The 26,002-nt window shown below is 37.0% G+C and overlaps 2 protein-coding genes across 5 annotated transcripts in view; both read right to left on the bottom strand.

Annotated features, from left to right (window-relative positions):
- LOC131000554 (uncharacterized) overlaps positions 1-25,471 on the bottom strand; it is a 407,676-nt gene extending 382,205 nt beyond the window's left edge. The window contains exon 1 of the mRNA XM_057926540.1: positions 25,286-25,471. The gene's annotated coding sequence lies outside the window, so the exon portion shown is untranslated. The remainder of the gene's footprint in view (positions 1-25,285) is intronic.
- On the bottom strand, positions 20,996-25,641 carry LOC131000558 (uncharacterized). Of its 4 annotated transcripts, none has more exons than XM_057926545.1 (5): positions 25,466-25,641; positions 24,667-24,815; positions 24,119-24,350; positions 22,790-23,431; positions 20,996-22,237 (listed from the first exon to the last, which is right to left on the bottom strand). In XM_057926545.1, the coding sequence occupies exons 3-5, from the start codon at positions 24,344-24,346 to the stop codon at positions 21,335-21,337; spliced, it is 1,773 nt and encodes a 590-aa protein (XP_057782528.1). In that variant the 5' UTR covers positions 24,347-24,350; positions 24,667-24,815; positions 25,466-25,641; the 3' UTR covers positions 20,996-21,334. The 4 variants fall into 4 exon arrangements, with proteins under 4 accessions (XP_057782528.1, XP_057782530.1, XP_057782529.1 ...); XM_057926547.1 differs by having other exon boundaries at positions 23,871-24,350; positions 25,466-25,603; XM_057926546.1 differs by lacking the exon at positions 24,667-24,815 and having other exon boundaries at positions 25,466-25,600.
- Between the last annotated feature and the right edge of the window lie 361 nt (positions 25,642-26,002).

The raw sequence follows: 26,002 nt of genomic DNA, 5'->3' as shown, positions 1-26,002 counted from the left end.
AAGGAGAAATATATTTTTTGTAATTTTAATCTTTAAATAAATATAACTTTTACATTTTATATCAAAAATATCCATATAAAATATACTCACCAAATTAAAGTTCTTATCGTGATTTTAATTTGATATGAATATTAATTTTTTTATATAATTAGTCGAATTTCAAAATTTTAGAAAGTAAAGAAGAAGAAGATAAAGATAAAGGAAAAAAAGAAAAAGAATATACTAATTTACAAATAAACCTTTAATTTTATTATAATTATAAATTATCATTTAATTTTAAAAACAATTTAAAATTAATTTTCAAATAGAAATCTTGACTTTTAAATATAGTATTTTTAAATATAGTATAGATTTCTTTTAGATATACTCTGATGCTTCGAGACAGATTTGACTTGAGGGTGTTTGGCTGAGCTTATAAGCTGTTTAGGAGTTTATAAGCTTCTTCAAAGTGTTTGGCAAAATAAGCTCATAAACTGCTTAGAGCAACTGCAGCGCCTGTGTCGAAGCGTGGATCGACCCGCGTTGAAGGAGACGGCCGCGCGCTGGAGACGCGGCCAGATGCGAGGCGAGGTCGAAGGCTGGACCCGGGGCGAGAGATGAGAGAGTATGGTGCGTCCGAAGGACGCGCCCAATTTTTTTTTGAAAAAAAAAACAAATTAGGACATGCACGTCCGAAGGGTCTTCGGGAGGAGGATCGGCGTTCTCCGACGCCCTCGAGAAGGTGGCCGAAAGCATGAGGGAGCATGTTCTCAAAACGGGGGAAATCGCTGAGGTCAAAAAAATGCAAGCCGAGATGAAACGGGAGGAGATAGATATGAAGCTCTTGAACAAGGACACGACAGGTATGACGGATGCACAATTGGCCTTGCACAACCACCTAGTCCAAGAAGTGCTCAAGCGTCGAGGGCTTATTTAAATTAGGAAATTATGTTATTTTTAATTTTATTATCGTATTTTAATTTTATTTAAATTATTGTAATGTTGAATTTTAATTTTAATAAAATTTAAATTTTAAAAATAAAAGTGTAGAAATATGAATTTTGTGGAAATGAGGATCTAAGCACCCACCTAAGACACAATGCATTGGAGAGGGGTGTGTCTTAGGTGGGGCCCACTCCTAAGACACCCCTCTAAGCAACAAGCATTGGAGATGCTCTTATAAGCTCTAAAAATAAGCTCCAAGAACTTATAAGCTCCCAAAAAAATAAGTTCCCCTTCCCCAGCTTATTCTTTTATAATCTTATATGCAACTCTTATTTTTCAAATATTTTTCAACTACAATTTATTATTTTCATCATAAATCATTCATGTTTATTTCTCTTCGATTTTCTTTCTCTAAAAATATATTTTCTCTCTCTAACAAAAAAAATCTCTCTCTAGCTTATTAGCTCAATTATCCAAACACTTTAACAACTTATAAACTCTTAAGAAACTACAATTTATAAGCTCTTGAAACATCTTATAAGTTGTTGAAGCTTATAAGCTCAGCCAAACACCCTCTTATATTAAACTGCAACTGGCCAGTGATTAAAAGGGCTCGTATTTTATTAGTAAGATAAAAGTCGTAAAATATCATTTTTTTAAAGAGTAACATATTTTTAAAATAGAATATCTCGTTTTTCTGAATCAAGAGGCGGAGCAATATAGGATTTTATTAATATTATCGTAGCAACAAAAATTGTTAGAAAAACGGTGCGGAAATATTAATGAAAATATATAGAATCCAAATATAGTTTTACTTTCCATGCAAAGAATTAACTTGGAAAAGAAAAACAAGTAGTAATGAATATGATTGATTGAGATGCATGATATATTTATGATAATCTATATTTTGTCTGGTTTTCAAAAATGCACGGTTACGTTATTACTATAAATTTAAAGTATAAAAATATTAATATACATATTTTAGTGATTCTATATATCATATGGAGAGATGATATACCTAATACAAATCATAATTGTAACTATTATTAACTATATAATATAATTTTAACATATCATATCAAATAATAGATACATTTAATATATTTTATCAAACATGATACGTATAAAAGACATTTCAATCAAGCATACCAGATATTATCCTATAACGCGTACCAAACTAGCCATTAGGATGACACTGCTTAATAACCTTATAATTTTCTATTATATCGGAATTTTTTTCGCTTTATAATTTCATATTATCGGATTTTTTTTTCCTTTAGCGACTATCATAGATAAAAGATTTCGGGTTTAACTCTCTCACTTTTGCATTTACTATTAGATGAGGAAATTTTGGCCAAAATTTGATGATTTTGAATCTCATTAATATTTCATAGGTTGAGTGTATGGCACAAAATTTTTATAGTGCAAAGAATGAAATCCATCTTTGAGGACCCCCATTGTCCTACACAAAAGATTTGCTGATGAGGTAAATTGCGAGATGAGAGTGAATTTTTTTTATACACTAGAGTTGTGCCTAAATAAGCTAACAAAATTAATTTTAAGATGGAATTTATTCATCTGCAAAATAGAACAAAGGGGACCAATAGCATTGAATGAGGCAATTGTGGAGACATAGCCGGTGGCGCCAGCCCTGTCCCTGCCGCTGCCACTGCCACTCTGAATGCTTGTCTTCATTTTTTATTTTATTTTTCGTATTATTGATGGCTAATTTAAATCTCTGCAAAGCATATTTTCTAAACGGGATTAATTTTCATTATCGAGGAAAAAACAATTTTTCTTTTTCATCATAAGAGAAATTTTTATCTCTGGGAAAATAAAATCTTAAAAATTGTGAAATTGTATATATGGCTCATTTTGAGAATTTGAAATGACCATCAACTTTTGCTTGTTTAATTCTTACCTTAGCACGCAAAAAAAAAATGCAATTTTTTTAATACCTAAAACCCTTGTTTAATTTATTTATTACCTTACGCCTCTACCTACCTCACACACAAAAAACAAAAACCTTGACTTACCTTAATTTTGTAATGCTATTTGATGTGTTTATATTACTTTGATTTGGGCCGCCGTGTTACTTGGACTGCTCTAAGGCGGGTTTCTATATGCTCGATAGCGCGATAGCTAATTTTAGTATAGTACTCTATCTGTCCCACGAATCTTAACATGTACTGAATTTTTTGAACGTTCCACCAATCTTGATACATTTTTAAATAGGATTAATTTCTATAAATACTGAACTTTCATCAAATTCTGATTTTGCATACAAACTTTGAACTGTGACGTGATAATCACTAAGCTTTTGATTTTATCTGATTTTGCTACTAATTCAAATTCCGGCCAAATACCAAGCTAATATATAATATGGCGTGCCAATTTTGACGTGACGTATTTATTCTTGCGTGACAATTAGTTGGCAAAATAATATTTTTAATTTATATTTTTTATCAATAAAAAAATAACACAAAGCAAATAACTTAAATTGTTAATAATTTAATATATCAAATCAAATAATAGTATTTTTTTAGTTGAATTAATTAATTGAATAAATTTATCAGCCAAAGAACATTTTAGTTATCAATAACTTAATATATATAAAAAATTTATTTAGCTAAGTAATAAAGTTTATTAAATTTTCATTATCTAAAGATTAATTTTTTTTATAAACTATATATATTTATACTATTTGAATGACTTCTATTTTATATATTGGAGTAATTAGTTGTGTAATAGACTAATAGTGAACTAGAAAAAAATTGATTTAAACTTGAGAATTGAAAAAAAATACTATTATTTGATTTGATATATTAAGTTATTGACAATTTGAGTTATTTGCTTTGTGTGTGTGTGTGTTTTTTATTATTCATAAGAAATTAACAATAGATACGTCACGTCAAATATTGGCACGTCATGTTAGCCCGATATTTGACCGGAATTTGGATTAGTAGCAAAATCAGATAAAATCTAAAGTTTAGTAATTATCACGCTACAGTTCAAAGTTTGTGTGCAAAATTAGAATTTGACGAAAGTTCAGTATTTTATGGTCAATTAACCCTTCTAAATAAGATAATACTCCCTCCGTCCACCAAGATTATGTAAAAATTACTATACCGGGTGTCCGCCAAGATTATGTAAAAAATACTATACCGGGTGTCCGCCAAGATTATGTCACTTTCTTTTTAAGGCAATAGTCCCACCATCATTTTTAATATTTTATCCTTACTATTTACTAACACTCTATATTTACAAAAAACCACCCCAAATTCAATCTCAACCGCACATCTCATAAAGTGGTGGGACTATTTCTCCATTATATCAAAATCATCACCAATTTTATTAAATCTTGTGCCCAAACAATTTTACATAATCTTAGTGGACGGATGGAGTAATTATTACATTCTCTCTTCTACTTTATCACTTTTATTATCTTATTTCTCCTACTTTATCACTTTTATTACCTTCTATCTCTCCTATTTTATCACTTTTATACTTTATTAACTACACACTTAAAACACTAATCTACAACTCCTTAAATCTCGTGCTGAAACCAAACGTGTCAAGATTCGTGGGACGATGGAGTATTTTTTTAGGGGTACTATATTCCTCTTCCGTCTGTCAAAAGTGTATATATATATATAGGGATTAAATATAGTAGAATCCTTTCCTTAGATACTCCCTTCGTCCCGCGAGTCTTGACACGTTTGGGTTCGGCACGGGAATTAAGGAGTTGTAGATTAGTGTTTTAAATGTGTAATTAATAAAGTATAAAATTGATAAAGTAGGAGAGAGAATGTAATAAAAGTGATAAAGTAGGAGAGAGAATATAATAAATGTGATAAAGTAGGAGAGAGAAGGTAATAATTATTGCCAAAAAAGGAAACGTGTCAAGATTCGTGGGACGGCCCAAAAAGGAAAACGTGTCAAGACTCATGGGACGGAGGGAGTAATATATAAATTCAAATTTCGAACATAAAAATGCAACACATAATAGAGGTCTCCCAAAACAAAACATAAAAACGGAGAGATATTACTGTCCTTAAAAATTTGATAGTTTAGATTTTTTCACATTGTTAAGTTTTTTAACGCATTTTTAATATGCATAATATTGAACGTTAATATTCTCTCTTTCTGTCATATCCCAGTTTTTTAATCATTGATTAAAGACTTAATAATTAGGGTTCGGCATCCATTAATAATAAAAATGGTTTGATTTATCAGATGTCATTTAATTGTTTTATATGTGTCTTGATGTGCTTAATTCTTATTATTATTTGAATCCGTTTGAATTTTTAAAGGATCTTTATAAATATGGTGCACAAGTTTAATTAGTGGTTTGAGCATATTATATGAGCCTTATGGATTTTTTTTTTAGTGGGCATGAAGCCATGAAATTTCCTTTAAATGGGATATTAAGTTTTATAAAGTGTTTTACTTCAATAATTTTACTGCAAGGATTTCATAAAGAATCTTTTAATTGATCAGAGTCAAGAGCTCTATTTAAATTTGATACATCTTAACCGTAGCCTACTTCCCCACCATTACATTTTTTTTTCTTCTTCTTTCTTTTTCCCCACCACTACACCTAATCTTCCACTTCACTACCAACTTTCACCACCAACTCTCCTTTATGCAGACAATCAAATCCTCATAATCTTAGCAAATCTTATCATCAATCCTCTGCCATTTCAATTAGACAAAAGCCAAGTTTTAAAAGCTAAGTTTCATTCTATTAGTTCATCCGCTCTTTCCTTCTCTTTTCAACACACCCAACAAAGTTTAAAGTGCAGAGGTAAGTGTTCCAACCAATTCTCTTCTTCTTCCTTGGGGATACAACCCTCCATTTTAACTATGTTTATGTTTCCAAATTCCAGTAATCAAGCAGATTCAGATCCAAATTCATTGTTAAATTGTTGATTCGCAGATCCAACTTTGTGAGTTCAGAAAATTATCAAGGTTACCTCCTACTTTACTTTTTCCATACATTCATTTGTTAAATTACAAAACTATGATTCAAATGAAAACAGATAGAACACACGCATCCATTACCACTTCTTTTAGACTATTATTGTTTCAATTACATTAGCTTATCACCATCAGAGAACCACCAACAGAATAATACACACGCACACATTTTACTATATTTCTATCTATTACAAGTACAGATCAGTTTTTGTAAATAGAAATGAATGAAAATGAACAGAATTGAAACCCTAAGTGCTCTATGTGTGTTTTGTGCGTGTGACTGGAATTTGGGGGGGGTGAGAGCAGCCGACGGCTGCTCGCGGCCGGAGGCGGCGCGGCGGCAGCCGCCGCCTTTTTCCTTTGTCTATCTGAAACGAGAGAGAGATGGTTAGGGCTTCTGTAAAAATAAAAAAAAAGAGAGAGAGATACGGGAAAAAGGGGGAGAGACTTATCTTTTCCGACGACGCGGCGGAAGCAGCGGCGCAGCGACACGAACGGCGGTTCTGTTCGGCCGGAAAAGAGGAGAAAAGGGAGGAGTTCAGATCTGTTTTTTTTAAAATAGAAAGGAGAGGAAAGGGAGCTCAGATCTGGAGCTTACCTTTCCGGCGAGACAAAGCTCGGCCATCCACCACGATTCCGGCCATGGCGGAGACGGCGGAGAACAGGGGAAGCGGCGCGGCGACGCTCGGCTTTTCACAACGGCCGGAGAAGGCACATGCAGCGGCGGAGAGGCCTCTGCCACCCTGTTCCAAGGCCGGGGACGACCAGGCGGCGCCGTGCTTGGCCACGGCGGAGGCGGCAGTGGCACGCGAAGGAGGCAGAGGCGGCGTGTGGTTGTTTCCGAGAGATAGAGACGGACGAAAAGGGAAGAACCAAAGGGGAAAGAGAGAATAGGGGAAGGGAAGAGAAGCGGCCGGCGAAGCGGCGCTCGCTGCTGACGGCGCCGCTGTCGTCCGGCGAGGGAGAGGGAGGCAGACCGAGAGGGAGAGAGAGGGAGAGTGAGGCGTGCTGTGTGTGTGCGTGTGTTATGTGTTTTGTGTGTGTATGTATATGTATGTATGATTAGGGTTAGGCTTGGGCTCAAAGCCCTATAATGAGGATGGGCCGAAATTTTTTTAAAAAAAAAAAAAAAAAACGAGTGGGCCGATTTTATTTCTGTTGGGCTCATTTTAATTAATTTTGGGCTGTTATTGATTAATGAAGCCTACGAATTTTGGCCTAATTTAATTTAAAAATGCTTGATTTTTTTTCACTAAATTATTTTAGTGAATTTAAATCTCTTGACTTAATTTTAATATTGAAAATTGGGACTATTTATTTTAAATGAAGTCCGTTCTTTTATCTAAATTTATTAATGGACTTTAAAGCAAATATTTTGGGATTAAGCCCCATTTATTATATGATAAAATTATTTTCAAAGCTTACGAGTATGGATTTTTTGTTTATGGTTAAAATGTTTTATTTCATATCAATGGATTTTAAAATGTTTTATTATTTATAAATGAATAATGGAATTTCTTATTTATTTTCATGATAAAAAAAAAATGTGGAATTGTGTTATAGAATGATTAAGTATATGATTTACTTTAACAAATGAGCTTGGGATTTAATTGAGATATTAAATTACTAAGCATGTGTTTTTAAATGATTTATTTATTTAAGTGATGAAAATGTGCGAAGTATTGGAAAGCATGATTTATAATTTTCAGGGTGATAATATATGGCTTGTTCTTAATTGATGGAGTACTTGACTAAATGACGGGTATAGAGGGAGGTTATGGATTATGTACATGTTGATGTTCGAACAAATGGGTTCGAACCTATATGATAGTTACATGATAATTGGTTACATTTTATTGATTGAATGAAACGAGATTAATATGGATGCTAGAACCCTAAAACTTTAAAAGATACCTTAGGCACGTAGAATTAGACTTTGTCTTATGACAATTTCTTCACGAACTTATCGACTCTTCATCAATGAAGGTCCGGGCGACAGAAAGTGAAGCAGAAGAAGAAACGATTCCACGCCAACTTTAAGAACAATTGAGGTGGGCATTATTTTATTATTACGTATATAGAGATCCCCTGCGTGACGTAGGCCTCATATGCGAATATATATGCATGATATGTTTTGACTATTTATTCAGTTCTTATGAAATGTTTATATGTTTAATGCCCTTTATGAAAATGAAAATGTTATGAAAATGAAATGTTTATGAAATGATTGACTGCCAAAATGTTTATGTTTTTATATGTATCCTATCTGTGTTGGTTCGCCAACTTTAAAGGAAATCCAATTGGGATCCTATGCTAGACAAAGGTCGCTAGCTAGGGTTAACGTGTACACTCATGGAGACCGCGAGTCGCTTGCGACCGGTCTTGGCGTCCGTGGTAAGGAGGCCTCCTTCCCGGCGCGTGACAGAAAGGACAGATATGGATCATATAGACTGAAAATGGGATGCATCCACCTTTATGAAAATGAATGAAATGTTTTAGTAAGCGCAGGTCATTTATGAAAACCCCTGTGTGTTACTGTTATGGCAGTTCAATTTATATATGTATGCATGTTGTATTTTCGGCTTATGTCACTGAGTATTTTTATACTCAGCCCTGCATGTATTTCTAAATGTGCAGGTTGAGCAGGCGATGGAATGGATCGGTGTTGAGCGGATTTCCCTTTTGATGTTTATGTAATGAAACCTTGAGTATGCATCTCCATATGCATAACTCACACGTTTTTCCGCTACAAACACTCTGAATTTGTTATCGTATTGTGGAACTTATTACTCCTTCATTTTGTTTAACTCTCATTTGGGGTTTAGTCGTTATGGCTGGCTCATTTGTTAATTACCCAAGTGGTTATATATATATATATATACCACTAGTTTGTTGTTATTAATGTTGGTTATTTAGTAAATCCCTTTTTAATTTCCATTTCTTATTGTTCACCCAAGTCATAACCCCGGTTAACCCGTCATTGGGATAGTGGGCTGTGACAGAGTGGTATCAGAGCAGTTCATTTGCTCTGGCCCTAGAAACCTTATTCTAAAAAGTCATGTCTAGATTGATTCACTTGACATATGTGGGATCATACGACACCGCTCAACACTCCATTGCATCGTGCTCAATCAAGGAAAAAGGTAACTGCAGTTACAATGTTTTAAAGATGTTATTATTCTAAACTGTTTCATGAAAATGTTTATGTAAAGAGCATGCTATGATGAAATGTTGAAAGTTTTGCCTTTCATTGAAATGTTGAATGTTTTGCCTTTCATGGCATATCATTGCAGTTATGATGTTATGATAAGAGAAGAATGATAGAGAATTGACACATGCTTTCCCCAGAAAACATAGATTGCTATAAGTTGCATGATCACTATTCTAAAAGAACATAGACTGCTGGATTAGTAGGATATCTCTACAATCTAGATTCTTAAAGTGATGATGTAGAAGAATGAAAGAGAACTTAGAGCATTTCAAACTCCCACAAGAAAACAATGGTTCTTTTGAACTACAAAGAGGAATGAAAAGACATGTACACGTTGAAGGAAAAACACGGGATGATGATACAAGACGAATTCAAGGCAAACGCTGCATCAAGGGTTTGAGCATAGTCTCTACGTTCAAATGTTCACACGCGATGGAACACCGAATCGACTTTTAGTACACGATAGATTTTAAGAACAGTATGCTTTGCCTATATATATATGTATATATTTGTGTACATGTTATAGCGGGGGTTTGGGTCCAATAGGACATAGAACTTTAAATTAAGCTTTTGGTTTGCCAGTACGAACTTGAGTTTTATTATTATGAATAGTTGTCCACGGCTTTCTAAGTTTGGGATGATGTTTTCCGTGTGATTGGGAGGTGATGATGATTGGACCTAGCCAGTCCACATGATCCAAATATCAGTCGACGTCTTTTGGGTTGAAAACCCATGTGTTTCAACTTTCGGTTGAAAAGCCAGATGAGTTTTTATTCTAGATCATTTTGTTCGACCTAGTAGTTACTCCTTTCTACCATCTGGTTATTCGTTTGAGTTTCTCAACAAATTTTTTTTCTGCACCACTTTGTTTTGATATCGTTCAAGAATTGAGCCTTACAATTGTTGAGTTGTCCTAGTACCCTCTTGTGATCAATAAGGATTTAGATGTTTTGTTATGATGCTTTCATGATTAAATCAAGAGGAATATGTTATGAATTGAGGTAAGGAATATACTGAGGATCTTTTATTTTTGAAGCACAGAATGCCTCCCAGAAGAGCCCCAAGAAACAATGTGGGAACCGCAAACGAACCCCCACGAAGGGTTGAGGAACTTTTTCTTAAACAGAGCCCACCAACATTCAACGGGACCGGCAACCCGACTGATGCCGAAATCTGGATTAGAGCAATGGAAAGGATTTTCGACTTTCTTCACTGTACTGATCAAGAGAGACTCTCTTGTGTTGCATTCCAACTAACTGGGTCGGCAGATTTTTGGTGGGAAACCAAGAAGAGGGCAATGACCCTCGAACAATTGGAAAACCTGACTTGGGAAGACTTCAAGACGGAGATCTACGATAAATACATTCCCAAGAGCTACAGAAAGAAGAAAGAGACGGAGTTTTTCAATCTGAAACAAAACAAGATGTCCGTGACGGAATACGATCGCGCTTTCTGCGACATGTCTCGCTATGCCCCTCATCTGATCGACACTGATGAAAAGATGGCCGAGAAGTTTCGTTCAGGCCTTAGGCATGAGATCAAGATGGCGCTTGCTAGTCATGGTGATCTCACCCACTCTGAAGCACTTAGCAGAGCCCTGGATGTTGAAGCAGCAATGCCTGAAGACCGCCCAACCCAGACTCAAGCTCCGGGAAACAACGATCGTGGGAAGAGAAAATGGGAAGGCAACAACAACAATAATAGGGGTTACTACAACAACCAAGATAACAAGAGGCCATGGCAAGGAAACATGATGCCACAAAGGCAATGGCAAGGACGACCAGTCAATCCAGGATCAGCTGGAAACAATCAGGGCCAGCTCAGGGCACCTTTGTGTCCCAAATGCTCCAAGTCACATCACGGCATATGCTTGGCTGGCAGCAATACCTGCTTTAAGTGTGGCCAGAAGGGCCATTTTGCCAGAGACTGCCAAGGAAAACCACAAGGAGGAATGAAAGGGCCGAATCAGCCGGGCCAAGTACAACCACTCAGGGCTATCCAAGGCCAACAGTTACTCTACCCACCACCACAGCAACAGTATCGACCTGCGGCACGTCCACCGCAAATTCCACAGGCAAGAGCCTATGCATTGCACAAGAATAAGCAAGGAAATAACCAAGGGAATTTGGCAGGTATGGGCACATTACTTGACACACCTGTTATACTTCTGTTCGACACGGGTGCCTCGCATTCTTTTATTGCAAGTGTATGTGTAAAAACTTTAAAGCTCCAACCTGAAAAGACTAATCAGGACTTGAGAATTTCTTCACCAATAGGAGGAATAGCAGTAGTAACACATGCTTGCTCGAACCTAGAACTGACCATAGGATCGTTTAAGGTTATAGCAAACAACTTGCACGTCATATCGATGGAGGACGTTGATATAATCCTGGGAATGGACTGGCTAGCGGAGAACTATGCCACGATATTGTGCCAAGAGCGGAAAATCGGTTTCAACTTTCCAGGAAGGGACGCTTTGAGTTTCCACGGAATATGCAGGAGGAACAGAGTGCCGACTATTTCAGCTTTACAGGCAAGGAAGATGATGAACAAGAAAGACTGCCAAGCCTTCCTCGTATACCTGAACGGGGGAATTGAGACCGAAAAGACAATGGAAGATGTAGAGATCGTGCGGGATTTTCAAGATGTTTTCCCAGAAAATTTGCCAGGATTACCACCTGACAGACAAGTAGAATTCACCATCGATCTAGAGCCAGGAGCGGCGCCGGTATCAAAAGCACCGTACAGAATGGGCCCGAAGGAATTGGAAGAGTTGAAAATCCAGTTACAAGAGTTATTGGACCTAGGCTTCATCAGGCCTAGTGTGTCCCCATGGGGAGCGCCGGTGCTGTTTGTCAAGAAGAAAGATGGCACCTTGAGATTGTGCATCGATTATCGAGAGCTGAACAAGCTAACGCTTAAGAACAAGTATCCATTGCCCAGAATTGAAGATTTATTCGACCAACTCAAGGGCGCGAGTGTTTTCTCCAAAATCGATTTGAAGTCTGGGTATCATCAGTTAAAGGTTAGACATGAAGATATACCCAAAACGGCTTTCCGAACAAGATATGGTCACTACGAGTTCGTAGTTGTGCCGTTCGGACTAACAAATGCACCAGCTGTGTTCATGGACCTCATGAACAGAGTATTTCATTCCTATTTGGATAAGTTCGTCTTGGTGTTTATTGATGATATTCTCATCTACTCCAAGAATGAAGAAGAACATATGGAACATCTGAGAACTGTGTTACAAACGCTAAGGGATGAATGCCTTTATGCCAAATTCAGCAAATGTGAGTTTTGGCTCAAAGAAGTTACATTTCTGGGACATATTGTATCTTCAGAAGGTATTAAGGTGGACCCCGCCAAAGTGGAAGCAGTACAAGGATGGAAGTCGCCAACTACCCCAAACGAGATCAGAAGTTTCTTGGGATTGGCTGGCTACTATCGAAGATTCATTGAGGGATTTTCCAAGATAGCAAGGCCGATGACGCAATTGCTCCGAAAGGGAATTAAATACACATGGACTAACGAGTGTGAAGAAAGTTTTCAGCTGCTCAAGGAAAAGCTAACTACAGCGCCAGTGCTAACAATTCCGGAACCAGACAAGGAGTATGTGGTCTACACGGATGCATCAAAGAACGGACTAGGATGCGTTTTGATGCAGGAAGGCAAAGTGATTGCATATGCATCGCGGCAACTTAGGCCACACGAATTGAATTATCCGACCCATGATCTTGAACTAGCGGCGGTAGTGCACGCACTAAAAATTTGGAGACATCATCTATATGGTGTCAGGTGTGAGATTTACACCGATCACAAAAGTCTGAAGTACTTCTTCGAGCAAAAAGATCTCAACATGAGACAGCGAAGGTGGCTCGAATTAGTAAAAGATTATGACTGTGGTATAAATTATCACCCGGGGAAGGCCAATGTAGTAGCCGACGCATTGAGCCGCAAGGTCCCATTGAAACTGGGATACATCCTTACAAAGGAAGAAGAGCTCATACGAGATTTTGATAGGATGAAATTAGAGGTGATAAACCCACCTGCTACAATAGCGGGGGTGGTCGCGATTATACCGAATTTGAGGAAATTGGTGGTAGAAGCTCAAAGGAAGGATGATAAATTGGAGAAATTACGAGCTAAGATAAGAGAAGGAAATCTCAAGAACTATCACGAAGAAGCCGACAATGCTATTTTCTTTGAGAAGAGAATATGCATCCCTCATGACAATGAACTCAAGAACAAGATCATGAGCGAAGCCCATGACACTCCTTATGTCGCCCACCCGGGAAGCACTAAGATGTATCAAGATCTAAAAGAAAATTTCTGGTGGGAAGGAATGAAACGAGACGTGGCTTTATTCGTCGAAAAGTGTCTAGTTTGCCAGCAAGTAAAGGCTTTACACCAACGACCTTACGGCGAGCTACAACCTTTGGAGATTCCAGAATGGAAATGGGACGATATTGCAATGGACTTTGTTACAGGATTGCCAAAAACAAGACGAGGTAACACGGTAATATGGGTCATTATAGACAGACTCACAAAGAGTGCACACTTTCTGCCTATCCCTATCACGTATAGATCAGATAAGTTAGCCCAACTCTACATCAAGGAGATCGTGCGTTTACATGGGGTGCCGAAGACAATCACGTCCGACAGAGATTCGAAGTTTACCTCCAGATTCTGGATAAGCTTGCAGAAGGAATTGGGAACAAGGTTGAATTTCAGCACAGCTTTCCACCCGCAGACCGACGGTCAGTCCGAAAGGACAATTCAAACGCTAGAAGATATGTTAAGGACTGTTGTGCTAGATAGAGGAGAAGATTGGGAGCGTGTGTTGCCACTAATCGAATTTGCTTACAACAACAGCTATCAAGCAACTATCGCCATGGCACCTTATGAGGCGTTATACGGGAAGAAATGTAGATCGCCGCTTTACTGGGATGAAGTCGGCGAAAGAAGAATCTTGGGGCCAGATACAGTAGGCGAGATGATCGAAATCGTCCGTCAGATTCGACAGCGTATTAAAGAGGCCCAGGATAGACAAAAGTCTTATGCCGACAAACGTCGAACCGACTTGCAGTTTGAGTGTGGGGATAAAGTCTTTTTGAAAATTTCTCCCTCTAAAGGGATTACAAGATTTGGCGTAAAGGGTAAGCTTAGACCCCGTTTTATAGGACCCTATGAGATCCTAGAAAGGGTGGGCCCGGTAGCTTACAGGCTGGCGTTGCCGCCAAGCCTTGGGAATGTGCATAATGTGTTTCATGTGTCGCAGTTGAGAAAATATGTTTATGATCCAAAACACGTGATCCAAAGAGACGACGTTATCCTTAGCCCAGATATGAGCTATGAAGAGAGACCCGAATCTATTCTAGATCGGAAGGTTCAAGTACTAAGGAATAAGTCGATACCCTTAGTAAAAGTCCTTTGGAAGCACCATGATCAAGAAGAGGCGACGTGGGAACTCGAGTCTAGCATGAAGGAGAAATACCCAGAATTATTTCCTGAGGTACAAATTTCGGGACGAAATTTATTTTAAGGGGGATAGTATGTCATATCCCAGTTTTTAATCATTGATTAAAGACTTAATAATTAGGGTTCGGCATCCATTAATAATAAAAATGGTTTGATTTATCAGATGTCATTTAATTGTTTTATATGTGTCTTGATGTGCTTAATTCTTATTATTATTTGAATCCGTTTGAATTTTTAAAGGATCTTTATAAATATGGTGCACAAGTTTAATTAGTGGTTTGAGCATATTATATGAGCCTTATGGATTTTTTTTTTAGTGGGCATGAAGCCATGAAATTTCCTTTAAATGGGATATTAAGTTTTATAAAGTGTTTTACTTCAATAATTTTACTGCAAGGATTTCATAAAGAATCTTTTAATTGATCAGAGTCAAGAGCTCTATTTAAATTTGATACATCTTAACCGTAGCCTACTTCCCCACCATTACATTTTTTTTTCTTCTTCTTTCTTTTTCCCCACCACTACACCTAATCTTCCACTTCACTACCAACTTTCACCACCAACTCTCCTTTATGCAGACAATCAAATCCTCATAATCTTAGCAAATCTTATCATCAATCCTCTGCCATTTCAATTAGACAAAAGCCAAGTTTTAAAAGCTAAGTTTCATTCTATTAGTTCATCCGCTCTTTCCTTCTCTTTTCAACACACCCAACAAAGTTTAAAGTGCAGAGGTAAGTGTTCCAACCAATTCTCTTCTTCTTCCTTGGGGATACAACCCTCCATTTTAACTATGTTTATGTTTCCAAATTCCAGTAATCAAGCAGATTCAGATCCAAATTCATTGTTAAATTGTTGATTCGCAGATCCAACTTTGTGAGTTCAGAAAATTATCAAGGTTACCTCCTACTTTACTTTTTCCATACATTCATTTGTTAAATTACAAAACTATGATTCAAATGAAAACAGATAGAACACACGCATCCATTACCACTTCTTTTAGACTATTATTGTTTCAATTACATTAGCTTATCACCATCAGAGAACCACCAACAGAATAATACACACGCACACATTTTACTATATTTCTATCTATTACAAGTACAGATCAGTTTTTGTAAATAGAAATGAATGAAAATGAACAGAATTGAAACCCTAAGTGCTCTATGTGTGTTTTGTGCGTGTGACTGGAATTTGGGGGGGGTGAGAGCAGCCGACGGCTGCTCGCGGCCGGAGGCGGCGCGGCGGCAGCCGCCGCCTTTTTCCTTTGTCTATCTGAAACGAGAGAGAGATGGTTAGGGCTTCTGTAAAAATAAAAAAAAAGAGAGAGAGATACGGGAAAAAGGGGGAGAGACTTATCTTTTCCGACGACGCGGCGGAAGCAGCGGCGCAGCGACACGAACGGCGGTTCTGTTCGGCCGGAAAAGAGGAGAAAAGGGAGGAGTTCAGATCTGTTTTTTTTAAAATAGAAAGGAGAGGAAAGGGAGCTCAGATCTGGAGCTTACCTTTCCGGCGAGACAAAGCTCGGCCATCCACCACGATTCCGGCCATGGCGGAGACGGCGGAGAACAGGGGAAGCGGCGCGGCGACGCTCGGCTTTTCACAACGGCCGGAGAAGGCACATGCAGCGGCGGAGAGGCCTCTGCCACCCTGTTCCAAGGCCGGGGACGACCAGGCGGCGCCGTGCTTGGCCACGGCGGAGGCGGCAGTGGCACGCGAAGGAGGCAGAGGCGGCGTGTGGTTGTTTCCGAGAGATAGAGACGGACGAAAAGGGAAGAACCAAAGGGGAAAGAGAGAATAGGGGAAGGGAAGAGAAGCGGCCGGCGAAGCGGCGCTCGCTGCTGACGGCGCCGCTGTCGTCCGGCGAGGGAGAGGGAGGCAGACCGAGAGGGAGAGAGAGGGAGAGTGAGGCGTGCTGTGTGTGTGCGTGTGTTATGTGTTTTGTGTGTGTATGTATATGTATGTATGATTAGGGTTAGGCTTGGGCTCAAAGCCCTATAATGAGGATGGGCCGAAATTTTTTTAAAAAAAAAAAAAAAAAACGAGTGGGCCGATTTTATTTCTGTTGGGCTCATTTTAATTAATTTTGGGCTGTTATTGATTAATGAAGCCTACGAATTTTGGCCTAATTTAATTTAAAAATGCTTGATTTTTTTTCACTAAATTATTTTAGTGAATTTAAATCTCTTGACTTAATTTTAATATTGAAAATTGGGACTATTTATTTTAAATGAAGTCCGTTCTTTTATCTAAATTTATTAATGGACTTTAAAGCAAATATTTTGGGATTAAGCCCCATTTATTATATGATAAAATTATTTTCAAAGCTTACGAGTATGGATTTTTTGTTTATGGTTAAAATGTTTTATTTCATATCAATGGATTTTAAAATGTTTTATTATTTATAAATGAATAATGGAATTTCTTATTTATTTTCATGATAAAAAAAAAATGTGGAATTGTGTTATAGAATGATTAAGTATATGATTTACTTTAACAAATGAGCTTGGGATTTAATTGAGATATTAAATTACTAAGCATGTGTTTTTAAATGATTTATTTATTTAAGTGATGAAAATGTGCGAAGTATTGGAAAGCATGATTTATAATTTTCAGGGTGATAATATATGGCTTGTTCTTAATTGATGGAGTACTTGACTAAATGACGGGTATAGAGGGAGGTTATGGATTATGTACATGTTGATGTTCGAACAAATGGGTTCGAACCTATATGATAGTTACATGATAATTGGTTACATTTTATTGATTGAATGAAACGAGATTAATATGGATGCTAGAACCCTAAAACTTTAAAAGATACCTTAGGCACGTAGAATTAGACTTTGTCTTATGACAATTTCTTCACGAACTTATCGACTCTTCATCAATGAAGGTCCGGGCGACAGAAAGTGAAGCAGAAGAAGAAACGATTCCACGCCAACTTTAAGAACAATTGAGGTGGGCATTATTTTATTATTACGTATATAGAGATCCCCTGCGTGACGTAGGCCTCATATGCGAATATATATGCATGATATGTTTTGACTATTTATTCAGTTCTTATGAAATGTTTATATGTTTAATGCCCTTTATGAAAATGAAAATGTTATGAAAATGAAATGTTTATGAAATGATTGACTGCCAAAATGTTTATGTTTTTATATGTATCCTATCTGTGTTGGTTCGCCAACTTTAAAGGAAATCCAATTGGGATCCTATGCTAGACAAAGGTCGCTAGCTAGGGTTAACGTGTACACTCATGGAGACCGCGAGTCGCTTGCGACCGGTCTTGGCGTCCGTGGTAAGGAGGCCTCCTTCCCGGCGCGTGACAGAAAGGACAGATATGGATCATATAGACTGAAAATGGGATGCATCCACCTTTATGAAAATGAATGAAATGTTTTAGTAAGCGCAGGTCATTTATGAAAACCCCTGTGTGTTACTGTTATGGCAGTTCAATTTATATATGTATGCATGTTGTATTTTCGGCTTATGTCACTGAGTATTTTTATACTCAGCCCTGCATGTATTTCTAAATGTGCAGGTTGAGCAGGCGATGGAATGGATCGGTGTTGAGCGGATTTCCCTTTTGATGTTTATGTAATGAAACCTTGAGTATGCATCTCCATATGCATAACTCACACGTTTTTCCGCTACAAACACTCTGAATTTGTTATCGTATTGTGGAACTTATTACTCCTTCATTTTGTTTAACTCTCATTTGGGGTTTAGTCGTTATGGCTGGCTCATTTGTTAATTACCCAAGTGGTTATATATATATATATATATACCACTAGTTTGTTGTTATTAATGTTGGTTATTTAGTAAATCCCTTTTTAATTTCCATTTCTTATTGTTCACCCAAGTCATAACCCCGGTTAACCCGTCATTGGGATAGTGGGCTGTGACACTTTCTCCTGCGATATGTTCTTCTATTGTGAGTGTTGTTGTTGTTAAGTCTAGTGTAAAGAGTATAAGGCAACTAAAGTGGCGGCGTGGTACTGTTAAATGTCGAGTGAAGCAAAGATTTGAGATGATGATGACGACGACGACAACGTCAGACTGCTGTTGGTTTGGTTGTAAGACAACGATAGCGCAACAATATCAGACGACGATGGCTAAGTTAGTTGTTGGTGTGAGTTGTTTGACGAAAAATATAGACGAGAAATAGGTGGCAGCGACCACGCTGGTGGCTAGCGCACGTGACTCGGGGGCCCCGTGCCTGTGATCATCCCAAAAAATTAAAATGTGTCTTACGTAATGTTATTTGAACATAATATGTATATAGTTAAATACAAATATGCATTAGTCTGCGATCGGTGTGAATTTAATGATATACATGTGTTTTTTTTTTTGTGCCTAAAATTACTATTTCTATTTTACCCATCCACGTTTTTGGTGCTAGAAAGCTCTGCCCACGTGTCGTGTTTTTAGTGCTATATGAACAAATATGTGATCCATATTTCAATCTATATGAATCACATATATTCCGTGAGAAATGATAGATCCAAATACAATTCACATATTTTTCGTGAGAAATGAGAATGACAAATAAGGTGCTTGTAATGCATCAATACTCGTATTTAGTTAATGTTGTAAAATTTCACCCCCTCAAGGATTCGAACTCAGGTGATAATGTATGTTCGTTAATTACAAACAACTTATTCATGTATTGAATTGATTTATGCATTAAATGAATATCTCACTATTAATTCGATAAATATTAGCCATAAGATTTGAATATCTCATGTTCCAAATTCATTTTCTTTTCTCACTACTTATAATCATTTTACTTGTGTGAAATGAGAATAACAAACAAGTCAATATACATTTACGAATAAATTGTTTGTAATGCACGAATAACTATTCAAATTTGGGTTTGATCCTGGGGAACGCGAACCACATTAACTAAATACGACTATTCGTGCATTACAAGCACATGGCAATTGGTAAGACGCTCCATCTCCAATTTGTAGGTCGAGGTTCGAGTCATTACGGAAAAATTGGGGACCATTATGATCCTTTCAAAAATGTGGAAAAAACTATAGCTTTCAAATAAAGTTTAAAGTTAATTAGTATTTGTAATACAATTATATTATATCCATTCCGTCCACGAAACATCTTTCTAAGGGAGTGGACACGAATTTTTAAAAAAATAAATTATGTATTTGATGAGTGGAGAATGAGTCCAAATTAGAAAAAATGATGATAGTTAATGAGTTATTTTCAAAAATGGAAGGTCTATTAGTGGCAACGTGTGTAAATATGTGAGAATTGTAAGGATGATAATTAGTAAAATTATTTCTAGAAATTAGACTATAAAGATATTTTGTGGACGAATGAAAATGAAAATTAGGAAGATGTATCGTGAATGGAGTGAGTATTATTAATTATGTTAATTATGTTACAATAATAAAAATATTGACTAATGAAGCCAAAGCATCCACAACACGAGACATTTTGAATAAATTAGAAAAATTTCGTGGATTTATAATATACTATCAATATGACTTATAATCAATTATTCATAACTAAAATTTCTTCACTATTATGTCTTAATATTCTCAGTTTAAAGAACTAAATGCACTTTAATAATTTAATACAGTTATAATAAATAGACGCTTATATCTAACCAAATAAAATTATTTTAACAACAAAAATCATAATTTTGATGTTATAAATTATCAGTTAATATGAATATATGATTCATTAAATTAAATATATTAACATTAATGAAGAATTTATTAGATATATTTAATTTTTCAAATATTAAATACCATAATCCTCATGATACCTACTTCTTCTCTTTTCAAAATTGTGATGGGAGCCAACGCTCCCCTCTCCGTCCGTTACTGTAGTATGTACATTATCCAGGGTTAAATTCTTATATTTGTTGACAATGGAGTGCTGTTTTATTTAATTAATTAATTAATAAGTTGGGGATTCGAAAAGCAGCTTATGCAACAAGCAGCTTATGCAACACTATATACTGGCTTATTCAATCATTCTCATTTCTCACGAAACATAGCATTTTTAGTATAACTCATCCATATATATATATATGGAGTATAATATAAAGTAAAAACAGATCATGTGGATATCGTGTTTCAGTATCAAATTTAGCATTTATACGATCTCTTATTTAGTTTTAAAGTTGATTAGAAAAATTAAAAGTTGATAATGCAATTACAAATGGACCTACAGTTGATCAATCTCTTAGAATTACTCTTTACTTTCAACAAACACATCCAATATAAATATCTCCAATTGCCAACTGCAATAGTAGTATTTTTTAAAAGGCCCCATAGCTCTGCTGTATCCGAACACTTCAATTATAATAAATTTAATGTCTTATAAATCAAGAAAACATTTCATAGAACATCAAACTTCCACAGATGATTTGCAGCCAAAAATCCTCTTACTAAACTCAGTTACTTCAATTTTGATACCATAGCAGTTTCAAGATTCCAACAGCTAACTTCTAAGTTTCAAAATAGGATAGGACAGCTGAAACTTTTCAAAAACTGAGCTAATCTAGTTAGAATTATTTCATCCTAGCACAATATTTACCCTACTCGACACTCACTCTTCATTTCCATGCACGCTCCTAACACAAAATTCGCACAAAAATCGGCGCCTCAACAGGCATGAGACAGCAGCTTCATTCTCAGTATATAAGCCAGTAAATAGCTACTACTCAAGGCAAACAAAATCTGGGCGTGGGGATGTGAGAACTACCTAGATATCAGCAGTCAACTTCATAGCTTTAATTCTCATCTGCACGAGCTTCTTGTGGGAGTTCGAATGATGCGATGGCATGAATGTAGGACTTGCTGCTGGCCGATACTCTGGGAGTAGACGTCCAGACCGGTATCGGAGCCCACATGCATTGCAGAGTGTCTGTGGCCCTAATGGTCCCTCTCTCCATTGTGGTGTCTTCGATGACTGACAATGAGAACACTTCTTAACAACTGCAGGGCAAGAAGGGTTTGAAGCATTTCGCAGACGCGCAAGATCTGAGACGTCCAATGAGGCATCTTCTTTTTTGGGGGAGCTTTTCATGACATCAACAGCGACAGGCAGCTGAAGTAACCTTTTCCTACTCTGTTTACCTTTCATGGAATTTGAAGCATTTTGCAGAGGTGCAGGATCTGAGACGTCCAACGAGACACCGTCTTTCTCGGGGGAGTTTATCATGACACCAAAAGCAACAGGCACCTTAAATAACTTCTTCCTATTCTCTTTACCTCTCATGGAACTTGAAGCCTTTTTGCAGGGTGATGGCAGAAACCCCAGGTTTACACCTGCAGGTTCAACGTATTTTGATCTGTATCTGACGTAGCTACTGCTTTGGAGGAGTGAGACGTGACTCTGAGTACAGGAGGCACCGGATTCTTGAATCTTGGCCAATTTATTCTGCAAAGGAATTTGCGAGCTGTAGGTATCATCATACTTGGCTAGAAGCTTTTGCTTGGGCGCTCCAGCAATCTGAAGTGAGCTAGAGGTGTCAACAAGCTCGGCCAGCTGCCTTTGCTTGGCAGCTCCAGCACTCTGAAGTGAGCTAGAGGTATCAACATGCTTGGCCAGCTGCATTCGCTTGACGTGCTTAGTTAGCTGCTTTTGATCCGGAGCTCCAACAATCTGCATTCACCAGATAAAAGATCAGTTCAAAAACATATACCTCAAAACAGTTAAATCAATGGGAACTATACAATTTTATGTATCACTTCAGTTAAAAATAATGTAACATCTCAAAAACTATAGAAACACTTCACTAGAAACGTAGTAAACTCATCCCAATTATCAGCAGCACACCAGCTGTAACCACTTAAGATTATTATCCCAACCAAACAAAACAAGTTCAAGATGACACATGATGAAATATAATCGGTGCAAATGAACCAATTACATCTTGCAATAAGCAACATCTTCTACAAAAATTTCAAAATTCCACCAACAATCAAGGAAAATCGCAAGCATCTAAGTGTGATATCATTTAACAATCTAGGGAGCCAAACATAACAACCTAACTCACTATTCATGATGCTAACTAGATAAGATATCTGATCATAGCTCCATATTAGGAACACTATTGTGGTACTCTAGACTCGAGATTGTAATTCCTAAATTTAGCTTCCATCTATGGAGCTATTGGTGGTTCGTAGCTGCCGTCTGTGGGGATAAAGGTGCTACCTCAATTTTAACTTTCAATTGTTTAGTTCCGCTCCTCATCTCTGCCACCTTCCTGTGGGAGTTCGAGTGCTGAGATGGGACAAATGTAGGACTTGCTGCTGGTCGATATTCTGGAAATAGACGTCCAGATCGATATTGAACCCCACATGCGTTGCAGAGAGTCTTTGGCCCCAGTGGCCCCTCTCTCCAGAGTGGTGTCTTTGTCGATTGGCAATGAGCACACTTCTTAACTTGATGGGCAGGATCTGGGACCGTTAATGAGTTTTCAACATTTTCGGGAGATTTTCTCATCAAATCAATGGAAACAGGCTGCAGAAATAATCTTTTCCTATTCTCTGTACTTCTCCCGGCATTTGAAGTCCGTTTAGAAGTGGAAAGCTCATGTGCTGCCAAAAGCCACGGGTTTATACCTGAATATCTAACTCTTTTCGATCTGCTTCGTGCTGGAACAGCATGTTCAGATTTGATAGACAAGCTCTTTTCTCTCAAGCAGGAGCTACTGCTTTCAAGAACCGAAACAGGGCTTTGAGTGTGGAAGGAACCAGACTCTTGGACCTTAGCAAATTTCCTCTGACGAGGAATACACAATCCAGAGGTATCAACATGCTCGTGCAGCTGCTTTAACTTTGAAGCTGCAGCAATCTGTAGATTGTTCGTTCACCAAGAAGAAAAAATAGATCAAAAAGATATACCATCAACCAGACAAACCAAGGGAATACAATGGTGATACCAAAATATGACTGAGCAGAGACAATGAACTCATTCTAACTTTGCACATCCTCATATTAAAATTTATGATGTCAGAAATATTAACAAACTCATGATCCTATTTAGGGCACCCAAGTGTGTGTAAGAAAAAAAAAACATGCACATGTACAGCTCATGTGTAAGAAAACAAAAAATTTCACAAGCAGTAACTAGCTTTCTTTAGTTCCTGTCTTTCATCGTGATTTAAATGTTTTAGTCCTTATATTCCTCCACGTAATTTCATTAAGAGGTCAGGCTTACAAATCGAAGTTATCTAACGTTGCATGGAAGAAAAGCCTAATATGAAGCATTGTCACATCCAATGAGTCTTTACCATATCAAGCATGATATCTGTAACTAGTGCGGAGCAGCATTATTCCTTCCCACATCACACTCCTCAGTTGTGTGCAATGGCTCTTTTCAATCAGAAGATTAAGACAACAAATAAAGCCATGAACTCAATATAAATAATGTATACGTATCTCGCCATTATTAAAAAATATAGTTAGACCATTATAATTTTTGGCAGCTCGTACAAAATTAAATATCAGTGGGAGGGGGGGGGGGGGCATAGAATCTCACAGGAGCAACTGGTCGAGGAAACAAATTAGGAACATTAAATTCCTCATTGGACATCATCGGTTGCTCCATTAGCACACTAGAAGGAATAGGCCCAAGAAATTGTGCATTGCTACTATCCCAATCGGCTGCAACTTCATTCCCTTCCAAGCATTCAATAGGAAAGTCCAGAATATTGAACAAGGCATCATACTCCTCATCCGGATCCAAACTATTGCCAACCATGCTCATATTTCTGAAAATTTAACACGATTAGTTACCACTTCCAACTCATCCGAGTACACTATGAACGAACAAAAACCTTAACACATTCAAGCAACTGATGACAAAGTCGCAACACACAGACACATAGTGTTAGAAATGCTTATACACTATTCTTGGCTACTCTCAAGAACTTGTTAACTGTAAATATTGGAGTAAAAGACACACGTATCAAATATATATATATATATATATATGTGTGTGTGTGTGTGTGTGTGTGTGTGTGAGTGTGAGACTGTGTGTGTGATTTGGATATTTAAGGTGGTAATCAATAATCATATAGTATATACCTAAAACATAGGATTAGACAATATTTATCCAAAATAGGTGTGTATTTGGAACACTATTTTGAGTAAATTCACCAAGTTCCCAACTCGCTTCAATATCTCGGCGCGGACATGGGAATATTCAGAATAGGACTCTCATAGAATCTTCAATCCTGAAATATTCATCCACTTTTAAATTATAACCAGTGAAGTAAAACAAATAAATCATCTAAAATGTTGCGATTAAAACAGAATAATAGACCATTATAATGAGAAAAAAAAAACACGTCTTTCCATTTTTATTTAGAAACAATGGCCATTCCATTTTATCTATTTCTTCACCCAATACAGTATACCACCGTTTCATACATTTAATTTCTGCTACCTTTTTAACCTTAAAAACCATCAAACCACCACCCATTAGTTATTTAAATGCAAGAAAAAAAATACGGAAAGCTACTTGTTCTTCTAGGAGAGCTGCGATTTCAATCCCTCATCACCAGCCAGTTAAATAATTACTATATAAATACGATAGCAATAAGGAGAGCTCTTAACTTTTGGAGGTTTCGCTAAATATATTTAAAAAAAGAGTACACATAAAATATGAAAAAGAAAACTGAAAACCATGAAAAGAAATGGTTACAAAAATGCGCAGCTCCGAAATTCCACTAGAACACGTACTCTGACTGACGCACGGATGAAGAAGAGAAAAAGCACCAAAAAAATAGAAAAATAACATAAATGAAAGGAATAAATGTTAGCTTAAGATGTTCGAGAAACACAAAAATTGCATGAAAAAGAGAGAGAGAGAGAGAGAGATAACTTGAGTATGTAGCCGTAGATAAACCCTTATCAAAACCCTGTCTATGGAGGGAAGAAATTAAAACACAAAAAACAAACACTAATAGATAAGGTGAGAAGAAGATTGAAATAGGCGCAGATTTTTTTCCTCTGTTTTATTTTCCCTCAAGAGTTGGAGGTTTTTGTTGTGCAATCTGTGAGTGGATGTGGTTTTTGTCTGCATTATAGTGTTGGAATTTTGGGAAATTGTTTGCTCATTTTTAAAAATTCAAAGTTATCCGCTGCTACGCTGGTGCATGGCAGCTAATTTTGCTGTTGTTCATATGATTAAATGCACATACATACAAATTTAACATAAGCCACTGATTTTTGTTTTATTTTTAAAATGAAGAAGTTAAAGATTGTAAACTGCAGTTTTAAATAAAACAAAAATGGTAGTAGTAATAAATAAATGGGCTTGTGAAAACTAGAATTTATTGGGAGACCAAACACGACTTATCAAACATCTCACGTGATAATGGGAGTAGGGAATAGGGATGGGCTGCTCAAACTGCGCCTG

The sequence above is a fragment of the Salvia miltiorrhiza genome, chromosome 8, assembly GCF_028751815.1.
Source record: "Salvia miltiorrhiza cultivar Shanhuang (shh) chromosome 8, IMPLAD_Smil_shh, whole genome shotgun sequence".
NCBI classification, from domain to species: domain Eukaryota; kingdom Viridiplantae; phylum Streptophyta; class Magnoliopsida; order Lamiales; family Lamiaceae; genus Salvia; species Salvia miltiorrhiza.
The sequence above is the reverse complement of the archived record's forward strand: the minus strand, read 5'-3'. Positions and strand labels throughout refer to the sequence as shown.

What these genes read in the sequence shown, in the direction of transcription:
- LOC131000558 (XM_057926545.1), bottom strand. Translation starts at nt 24,346, where the DNA reads ATGAGCATGGTTGGCAATAGTTTGGATCCGGATGAGGAGTATGATGCC. An exon ending in TTCCTCGACCAGTTGCTCCT is followed by an intron (nt 23,432 to 24,118) that starts GTGAGATTCTAT and finishes AACAATCTACAG; the next exon opens with ATTGCTGCAGCTTCAAAGTT. An exon ending in AATTGAAAGTTAAAATTGAG is followed by an intron (nt 22,238 to 22,789) that starts GTAGCACCTTTA and finishes TGGTGAATGCAG; the next exon opens with ATTGTTGGAGCTCCGGATCA.